Genomic DNA, 10461 nt, shown 5'->3' with positions numbered 1-10461 from the left:
CCCAACCCCTGTCTGCACGCCGCTCGCAAGCCGGACACCAGCGGCCGCCCCAGACGTGGCGCCCGACCCCGAGCGCTCCGGCGGTCGGTGGGCGGGGCGTCGCCCGTGACGTTGCATCCCCTTTCGATGCTCCGCCCCCCTTCTCGGCTCGTATATAAGACTTCGCCCGGCGCTCGCACTCTCACAAGTGGAAGCGGACGTCGGGCGTGGGTTGTCGGTGGCGGCGGGGGCTCGAGGGCAAGGGCCGGCTCGGACGTGTGTCGGCGCCTTGGAGGTGGCAACTGCCAGTGCCGGGCGTGAGGCGACGATGGAGCTCTTGCGGACTATCACCTACCAGCCGGCCGCCAGCACCAAGATGTGCGAGCAGGCGCTGGGCAAGGCTTGCGGCGGGGACTCTAAGAAGAAGCGGCCGCAGCAGCCCCCTGAGGAGCCTCAGCCGACGCAGCCCCAGGCGCAGGGGCAGCCGGCTGCCCCGCACCATCATCACCACCACTCGCACTCGGGGACCGAGATCTCGCGGATTATCGTCGACCCCACGACGGGGAAGCGCTACTGCCGGGGCAAAGTGCTGGGAAAGGTGACGAGCGGCGGGCGGCCGGCTGCCGGACGGGCGGGCGGGAGGTCTGCCCGGGCATCCCCCGAGCCGCCCCGACCCTGAGTCCCCAAGTCTCAGCTTCTCAGGGGGGGCTCCGATCCCGGCGGGTCCTGGGTGTTCACCTGCCCCGCTCTGGCTTTTTGTGCGCTGACAGCGCCGGATCGCCTTTACATCCTTAGCCTCAGCCCTGAGTGCCTCCCGCAGCCCAAAGAAATTTATCTTGAGACCAGAAGGGAGGGCTTTCTACTCCGGCCCTAGCTTCCTCCACCTGCTCCCCGGGGAATTTTCTTGACAGGTCTCTTCAGACGCTATTTTTCATCTCCCTGTTCCCAACCCCCTCCATAAAGCTCCTCTTTGTAAAGAAAGAAGGGGAACCGTTTCACTGTTTTCAGGATTGCCTTTCTTCTCGCAAAAGAGCTTTTAAAAAGTACAGTGCATACGTCTCTCGACCCTTACTCCCCCCTCCCACAATGCTGCTTTTCTAATTTTTATTTATTTTAAAAAACATCTATGGTCCATTTTTCTGCCACACTCAATGCTGTCTCGGCTTTGTTTTCAGGGTGGCTTTGCAAAATGTTACGAGATGACAGATCTGACAAACAACAAAGTCTATGCTGCAAAAATTATTCCTCACAGCAGAGTAGCTAAACCTCATCAAAGGGAAAAGGTGTGTATGACTGTTGGGTAAAGTATTTTCTTTGTGTGCAGGAATGGCCCTTCCCTGTTCAGAAAATGTCTTCTGCATGTGTAAGCAACTGGCTCTTAAGAGGTGACAGAAGGCTCATAAGCCTTGTTTTGCTTTTTCTTTCAGATTGACAAAGAGATAGAGCTTCACAGAATCCTTCATCACAAGCATGTCGTGCAGTTTTACCACTACTTTGAGGACAAAGAAAACATTTACATTCTCTTGGAATACTGCAGTAGAAGGGTGAGCTGTAACTCCTGTCTGAGTCCGTGTACTTCCCCCACACTGAAGTGGGATTCGGCTTGCATTTTCTCTGGGGTTTTGCTGAGGTGCCTATTACTTTATTGCATTGTTAACTTTCATCCCTCATCCTGCACAAGACCACCACTGATTGTGATAACTTTGTTTGACAGATTGTTTGTTTTCATTCTGCTCTTCCTAGTCCATGGCTCATATCCTGAAAGCGAGGAAGGTGTTGACGGAACCAGAAGTCCGATACTACCTCAGGCAGATCGTGTCTGGACTAAAGTACCTTCATGAACAAGAAATCTTACACAGAGATCTCAAACTAGGTAAAAACCCTTTACTGCCAACACTGATGTTGTGTTAGAGGGAGGTGTTCTTTTCTTCTCTGTCTCCCTTGTTTTCTATTCATGTTCTTAGTTGGGATCTAGCCTATGCAATCTTGCTTTGAATCTGTGACTTTACTAGTAAACAACTGGCTGCCTCCAAAGAGGACGTCTGTGTATTTGATGAGAACACCTTTTCCAGGGAGATTGAGGTTTCATTTTCTTTATCATCTAGGGAACTTCTTTATTAACGAAGCCATGGAATTAAAAGTCGGGGACTTCGGCTTGGCAGCCAGGCTGGAACCCTTGGAACACAGAAGGAGGTAAGAGTCAGAAAGATACACCCTGATAGGGTTTTATGGAGATCAAATATGCCCTTATTATTTTCCAATTAATGTTTTGGAGAAGGGTCAGTTGATATTAAAATTCACAAACCACAAAAATGTTAATCCATGGAAACACTAAGTGCCCACTGTGGATGAGGCAGAGGACCTGATGCCTATAAGCTGATGATGAAAGAAAGCTGTCTCATGTTTGCCAGAAATGTTATACAGACGCTATGCTGTACAATGTCTCAGTTGCTTAAAAACACTCATGTGGCTGAAAAAATTGTACACGCATTAAAAAAAATTAAGTCACTTGGTCAATTGTTAATTGTTGAGATGGCAGAAATCCAAATTCAAATTTTTCTAAATAGAAATTCAACATAATACTCTGAAGGTTTTATCCAGAGAACTAAGTGTAAACAGAACAGTTCTTAATGAGATCTTCATATTTTGCTTTTCCAGAACGATATGTGGTACCCCAAATTATCTCTCTCCTGAAGTCCTTAACAAGCAAGGACACGGCTGTGAATCAGACATTTGGGCCTTAGGTTGTGTGATGTAAGTAAATGCACCAAAATGATCAAAAAGGAGATTTGGATTTGGATTATTTTCACATTCGAAAAGAGTTGCTCTATGACCATCGCTAAAGAAGTGTTCTCTTGCACACAGGTATACAATGTTACTAGGAAGACCCCCCTTTGAAACGACAAATCTGAAAGAAACTTACAGGTGCATAAGAGAAGCCAGGTATACAATGCCATCGTCATTGCTGGCTCCTGCTAAGCACTTAATAGCTAGCATGTTGTCCAAAAATCCTGAGGACCGTCCCAGTTTGGATGACATCATTCGACATGAATTTTTTTTGCAGGTTGGCATGTTTCTTGTGTCTTTTTATTGCGTGCTGTTGATGACAGTTACCCAACTGGTTACTGAAAAGTGTCTTCTGACTCTCCGCAGGGCTTCACTCCAGACAGACTCTCTTCCAGCTGCTGTCATACAGTTCCAGATTTCCACTTGTCAAGCCCAGCGAAGAATTTCTTTAAGAAAGCAGCTGCTGCTCTTTTTGGTGGCAAAAAAGACAAAGCAAGATATATTGACACACATAGTAAGTTATAAGACTTCTTCTGCTCTTCTGTATCCAGTATATTGAAATCTGATTAGTTACAAGAACATTTTTATGTTAGTGTAACAGCCAGTATGTCTGAATACTGTTGGACCTTTTTATAGCATGATAACACTATACTGCAAAATGTGATGGATAGCTTTTTTTCCATACACGTTAAAGTGTGCTTCTGGCCTAACTGCAGCTGATGGTAATGATAAAATGCTGGTTTTGCCTTGAATACTCAGAAGCTGATTATTAACAAAAGAAGGAAATGTGGCTAGCTCTGTACCTACCTTGTTAGCATAGACTAATGCTCATAATTCTTGTCTTTGATTTACAGATAGAGTGTCTAAAGAAGATGAAGAAATTTATAAGCTTAGGCATGATTTGAAAAAGACTTCAATAACTCAGCAGCCCAGCAAACACAGGACAGATGAGGTATGCTGGAAATGAATAAAATAGACAGAAACACTTTATAGCATTTCTGCTCTTTGTTAATTATGACATGGATTGTGATGATCACGATCCAAGGATGTTATGTTTACTTAAAACTTTTCTTCCGACCTTTTAAAAGATTTTGTTTTTAACAACACACGCACTTGAGTCCCTGACCTATCCTTTGGGTCCACTGCTTTTTGATAAGTTTTCCCAGCAATTGCCGCAATCACAGCTTAACCTAGAATTCTCAACCTCACATGAATGTTAGATGTTTGACTCCTTGTCTGACTCTTCTCTTCCCTAGGAGCTCCAGCCACCTACGACTACGGTTGCGAGATCGGGAACACCTGCAGTAGAAAATAAGCAGCAGATCGGAGATGCCATCCGCATGATAGTCAGAGGCACTCTCGGCAGCTGCAGTAGTAGCAGTGAATGTAAGTTGCTGTCCATGGCATTTTAAATGAAACTATAAATGCCCGTGCTTAATACTGAGTAGCTAGAGTCCATTTGTTTTGTGGCCTAATTACATAGTAGAAGCAAACTTAGAGGAATCGGAAAAAGCTGAGGAACAAGTCTGAGTCCCTCCTGTCTTTAGAAGTAGTGGAGGGAAAGCTAGCAGCTACCGAAGCCTAATATGTTACTGTTATTTATTTTACCACTTTCTCTGATTTCGCAGGCCTCGAGGACAGTACCATGGGAAGTGTTGCGGACACAGTGGCAAGAGTCCTTCGAGGATGTCTAGAAAACATGCCAGAAGCTGACTGCATTCCCAAAGAGCAGCTGAGCACTTCCTTTCAGTGGGTCACCAAATGGGTCGATTACTCTAATAAATATGGCTTTGGGTACCAGCTCTCAGACCACACTGTAGGTGTCCTTTTCAACAATGGTGCTCACATGAGCCTCCTTCCAGACAAAAAGTAAGTATGTGCAATTAATGAGGTCCCGTCACTTCTTTATTCTTGCACTAAAGAAATCTAAAACCAGTGACTAATGGCTTCTGTTTTCTCTTCTCTCCCTCTGGTTCCTGTTTTTCAGAACAGTTCACTATTACGCAGAGCTTGGCCAGTGCTCTGTTTTCCCAGCAACAGATGCCCCTGAACAATTCATTAGTCAAGTGACGGTGCTCAAATACTTCTCTCATTACATGGAGGAGAACCTCATGGATGTAAGTACCTCCTGGATGTGGCATTTGAGCAGTGATGTTTGAAGTGTAGCCCACAGATCAGTGGCATCTACACAGCTCTGTGGCTTGTTTGAGGGGCAGATGCTTCTGTCCTACCCTAGCTCCACTGAACGGGAATGTCTGGGCGGCGGGGCCGAGAATCTCCAGGCCATTCTGAGAGGCCCTGCATTCTCCAATGCTACTTGGAGATGAATTTGCCTAGAAGAATGGAGTACAAACTGCAAAATCATTATGGGCACTAACTCTCCCAATTTCTCTTAGGGTGGTGATCTGCCTAGTGTTACTGATATTCGAAGACCTCGGCTCTACCTCCTTCAGTGGCTCAAATCTGATAAGGCCTTAATGATGCTCTTCAATGATGGCACCTTTCAGGTAAGCAAGCCCTTTAGGAAAGTGTGTGTTTAGGTCATAAAAAGTGATTTTCAGGTCACCATTTAATTATTGGACACATTTTGATAATTCTTTATAATATTTATAAAGGTCTAATATTTATGTCTGCTTTTGAAAGGTAAATTTCTACCATGATCATACAAAAATAATCATCTGTAGCCAAAATGAAGAATACCTTCTGACTTACATCAATGAGGACCGGATATCTACAACATTCAGACTGACAACTCTGCTGATGTCTGGCTGTTCATTAGAATTAAAAAATCGAATGGAATATGCTCTGAACATGCTCTTACAGAGATGTAACTAAACGTCTTCTCGAATGGACCCTATGGGACTCCTCTTTTCCACTGTGAGATCTACAGGGAAGCCAGTCAGATGATCTATAGCATGTTGAAAAAGATGGACAGGTGGTGGTACGAAAACAATTCCTCTGTGGCCTGCTGGACTGGGTGGAACCATACCAGGCTGACGCATACACTTCCTAACTTTGGACAGTCTGAGAGTGAACTAAAATGCAGTTTTCCTTCATGTACCTGTTTTAAAAGGTTTTTCAGACAATTTCGCAGAAAGGTGCATTGACTCTTCTCTCTGTTGAGAGCATTTCAGACAGAGGACTTGGAACTGTGAATATACTTCCCGACGGGGAGGGAGAAGGGAGGAAGCTCCCATGTTGTTTAAAGGCTGTACTCGGGGCAGCTTTTGGCTGCTTAACTGTGAACTATGGCCATATATAATTTTTTTTGGTTAATTTTTGAAGACACTTGTGGCTGGAAAAGTGCATTCCTTGTTAATAAACTTTTTATTTATTACAGCCCAAAGAGCAGTATTTATTATCAAAATGTTTCTTTTTTTTTATGTTGACCATTTTAAACTCTTGGCAATAAAGAGTATGAAAAAGCAGAAACTGGTCCACTGTCTTTGGTATGGTACATCACCACATCACAGCATTCCTTGGCACTCTTGGGTGCGTGACATGGAGTATAGAAGCATGCCAGAAAGTTAGATCTTTGACTTCGCTAATAGTAGTCTGTAGAAAGTAAATCCCTAACACCTAAAGTGGAATCAAACATTTTCTGGGTAGATCTCACTTGAGAAGAGAAGATTATAACAAAAATATTATTCTTGTTACAACCAAAATAGGTCCTCCTACTAAATCCACAACCAATTTCTCTCTGGAGCATTACCTTAAAACTCATTTTTAGCTTGGGGGTGCCTGTGTAGCTAAGTCGATTAGACGTCTGACTTTGGCTCAGGTCATGATCTCACGGTTTGTGAGTTTGAGCCCCGGGTTGGGCTCTGTGCTGACAGCTCAGAGCCTGGAGCCTCCTTCAGATTCTCTCTCTCTCTCTCTCTCTCTCTCTCTCTCTCTCTCTCTCTCTCCCCCTCTTCCTCTCCCCCTCCCCCCCATCCCCCAGCCCCTACTCACATTCTGTTTCTCAAAAATAAACATTAAAAAAAAAAAAAGCAGGGGCGGCTCAGTTGGTTAAGTGTCCGGCTCTTGATCTCGGCTCAGGTCATGAATTTCTTGAGTTCAAGCTCCACATCGGGTTCTGTGCTGATAGTGTAAAGCCTGCGTGGGATTCTCTCTCTCCTTTCTCTCTGCCCCTTCTACCCTTGTGCTGTCTCTCTCTCTCTCGCAAATAAACATTAAAAAATTTGTTTTTAATAAAAAAAAAAGACTCAATTAGCTAGGAGCTGAAAGCCAGAGTAATGCTGTGTAAACAGACCTCTGTTATGTGTAAATAGGTACAGGAAGTTTATCTTAATATGGGCACAACTCTATGCTTTATAAAATACTTGCACCACCTAAGTGTATTACTCAGCTTAAACCTGCCTAAACACTTTCAGTGCCGCTGGCACTACTAGCACACAATTCCAGTAGCGGGAAGTACTTTGTAAAGAATTCCTCTTCTTTTCCTTTTGATGCATGGTGGATGAGGAATGGTATGGGAACCAACCTATGGCTTTAAGCTCATCTTTTGTATATGATCAAATGATCCAAGAGGCGAGTCTGAGAATGTTGTGTCTTTCAGTGGGATTGCTCTTCGGAGGTTGTAAAAAGCTGCTTGTTCTGTTACTCTGACCTTACAGTGACCTGTGTAAGATGCACATACTTATGGGTTCAATTGTAATCCCATTGAGAAAAATACTGTCCTGAGAAAAGAGCACTCTCCTGTATCAGGCTCTCTGGAATCCTGAACAGTGTAGTGTAGACATGGTGGTGGTACTTTTACATTTTTCTAAAATTATTGCAAACACTGTATCTGTTACACTTTGGTAATAAAAGTCAAATCTGGGGGATTTGTTAGGGATATTTCATAGGTTCCAGAATAACTGGGGCTGGTTGGAGTTCTTTGGCCACATACACAACTTGAGTCTTGGTTAAATGGCTTATAGTAATAGCTGAAGAAAACTAAGTAATTACACTAATAGCTGGGTGTGCAAAAGTAGAACCTATTTTTATCCTTATAAGCAGAGAAAATAATGGGAGTTTGCAAATAATAAGAAGTGGTCTTTCATTTTGAGTTTCACAGTGTATATTGCTTCACGTTTTTAAAATATGCTCTTGTCCACTCTTGAGGATCTACTGTGTATAGGTGAGGGCCTAGCATTGGAAATGTAGAATGAACCTGAGCCTCTCCTTACCCTCAAGGAAGTCACAGAAAAGTGGAGGAGACAGTGCATTTACCTATTAATCTGATAAGTGTGCTGTGATATTATGATAAAGGTATGCACTGGGTGTTGTGGGAACCAAGAACAGGAATCATAAGGAGGAGCTCCAGGCATGGGGTGGACTTAGAGAATAGATTCCAGAGAAGAAAATTCTTTTATACTGGATTTGGAAAAGTGAATGGGGGTTAAACAGAAATTTGAGATAGGAAAAGGTGTTAAAAGCAGTGGAAGTAACATGTGCAGATACTTGAGTGTCAAAAAGTTTCTGGAAGTGAGTGTGTAGGTCTGAAGCATCATAGGTAACAGCTGGAAGAAATAGACATGATGTTTCTTGACCGATATGCCATCCCAAAGCACTTAGGTTGCATTGAAGGCTATGTGTAGTAACTAAAAGATTGTACGGAAGAAAGTGACCTCCTATTTTAGTTTTATAAAATTCATTCCAGGGGCATAGCCAAAGTGGGTAAGGGAGAATATAGAGAAAGACAACCCAAACAGTAAAGAGATTAATGGTGGGATCCAGGTTGAGAAAGGACTAACTGAAAAAGAACATACATAGAATTAAACACGAATTTATCTTTTGGCCCATCTGGTTTATTTCAGCATACCCAGTACTGGACACCAGGCCAGCCATATAGCAGTGAAATACTGAATGAATGAATAAATGAAGACATATTTGGAAATGCCTTAAAAAGCTGATCTTTAATAGAATTTGGGATCCAACTGAATGTGGGGTCTGAGGGAGAGGATGGGGGGGTGGGATGACTGGCCAAGCAGTCAGTGGGGGAAATGTGTTTTACTATGGGGCTATCAACTGAAATAAATCAGGAATATAAAAGGAAGAACCACACAGGAAAATACAGTGAGTGTAGGACATGCTCAGTCATACTTGTGTGAGGATACCCAAAGAGGCCCAGAAAACAGGTAGACATACATGTCTATCTCAAGTGAAAGCAATATTTCAAAGTAACCAGATTTGAAGTAACATCATAGGAGTAGATTTGAACAGATAGGATAGATCACTTTTATCCCTTCTCCCCAGGATTTTTTTTTTTTTTTTTTTTTTTTTTTTTTGGTACTGAGGCCAGATAAATAAAACATAATGGTGTTGATAAACCTTTGCAGTGAGGGAAGGAAGATAAGAAATTCCCAAATAAATTATAGTCTTCTAAACAAAAGGCCCTCAATTCTATAAAAACAACTCCAAAATAAGGGGTGTGCTTAATGAACACCTTCGAACCTCAAGAATGTTTCTCAGTTAGCCATCCCAAATCCCGGAAGAGTATAGGCTGAGGTAAAAGGCAATATTTAAGGATGTACTAGTTTTGATGCATAGTAATAGCTACCTTCAGCTAACTTTGGTGTGGCCATGACAGGAACCCAGATCATGGGTTATCTGACATTTACCCATCAAGAAGTATTTTTTTTACATTTATTTATTTTTGGGAGACACAGAAAGACAGAACACAAGTTGGGGAGGGGCAGAGAGAGAATGAGACACAAAATTCAAAGCAAGCTCCAGGCTCCAAGCTGTCAGCACAGAGCCTGACATGGGGCTCGAACTCACAGACTGTGAGATCATGACCTGAGCTGAAGCTGGACCCCTAACCAAGTGAGCCACCCAGGTGCCCCAAGAACTATCTCTGAATGTAATCTTATGTTTGCTAGGGAAGAAGTGCACTCCAGTGCACAAGCTCTGGAATCAGTTCTGTGTTCAAATTCCTGTCCAGCCATGTATTAAAAATATGATCACAGTAAATACCTAATGTCTCTCAGCTTCAGTTTCCTCATCTGTGAAGATGATAATAAAGCAATTGCATACCAAAGGTGCTCAACCTCTGCCTTCTTCCACACCCATAACAACAGTAACCTTGGTTACCTAGAAAAAAAAATATGACTCATTCTCCCCCTTCCGATCTCTCTGTGCCAGTCATGTCCCGTCAGGAATACAAAAATCATCTTAGCACTTTCATAGAGAAGGAATTCATGGAAGTCACTGGTTACAAAGATGATGGAAGAGCCAAACAGGAGGCGGGATGAGGCAGTCAAGACATTGACAGTAGCAGTAAGCCACTACTATTCGTGTAGCTGGAAAGACCCAGAGAGAAAGTGGGAATATTGGACTTCAGAACTGGGGGACTATGGCAGAAAGCAGAATCACTCCTACCAGGAGTTTGAAATCACAAAACTGATGTAGCCACTGCTTGAGATGATTCCTGTACCTATTTGGCTGAGAATGAATGGGACAAAATATTCTAGATCCTTCCTTTCTTTGGCCCTCCAGTTTCCCAATGGCCAAATGAATTGGAAGTCAGTCATAAAGGAACCCAAGAAATGTGGTTGCAGGGATGATTCTTAGAGTGTATAACAAAGGAAGGAAAGGGTGAGGATGAATCTCAGCTTTCACAGCAAAACAATGACACCCCCCCCCTTACTTTTTAATCCCAAAGTGACAAAAATGCTAAGATCTGTAGTTCCCTATGCAGGAGGATGA

At 43.3% G+C, this 10461-nt stretch overlaps 1 protein-coding gene across 1 annotated transcript; it reads left to right on the top strand.

Moving 5' to 3' along the window:
- Positions 1-200: 200 nt before the first annotated feature.
- Positions 201-6105, top strand: PLK2 (polo like kinase 2). Its single transcript, XM_039243832.1, has 14 exons — positions 201-577; positions 1155-1262; positions 1407-1523; positions 1723-1852; positions 2085-2172; positions 2638-2733; positions 2845-3043; positions 3133-3280; positions 3621-3718; positions 4023-4152; positions 4395-4635; positions 4754-4883; positions 5163-5273; positions 5410-6105. Exons 1-14 carry the CDS (start codon positions 308-310, stop codon positions 5599-5601), a joined length of 2058 nt encoding a protein of 685 aa, XP_039099763.1. The 5' UTR covers positions 201-307; the 3' UTR covers positions 5602-6105.
- The last annotated feature ends 4356 nt before the right edge of the window (positions 6106-10461 follow it).

The sequence above is a fragment of the Hyaena hyaena genome, unplaced genomic scaffold (genome assembly GCF_003009895.1).
Source record: "Hyaena hyaena isolate Hyena2069 unplaced genomic scaffold, ASM300989v1 scaffold_232, whole genome shotgun sequence".
Taxonomy (NCBI): Eukaryota; Metazoa; Chordata; class Mammalia; order Carnivora; family Hyaenidae; genus Hyaena; species Hyaena hyaena.
The sequence above is the reverse complement of the archived record's forward strand: the minus strand, read 5'-3'. Positions and strand labels throughout refer to the sequence as shown.

Bases quoted from the DNA above. Each gene is read 5' to 3' on its own strand.
- PLK2 (XM_039243832.1), top strand. From the start codon at position 308: ATGGAGCTCTTGCGGACTATCACCTACCAGCCGGCCGCCAGCACCAAG. The intron at 4,153-4,394 runs GTAAGTTGCTGT...CTGATTTCGCAG, and splicing joins CTGCAGTAGTAGCAGTGAAT to GCCTCGAGGACAGTACCATG. The intron at 4,884-5,162 runs GTAAGTACCTCC...AATTTCTCTTAG, and splicing joins TGGAGGAGAACCTCATGGAT to GGTGGTGATCTGCCTAGTGT.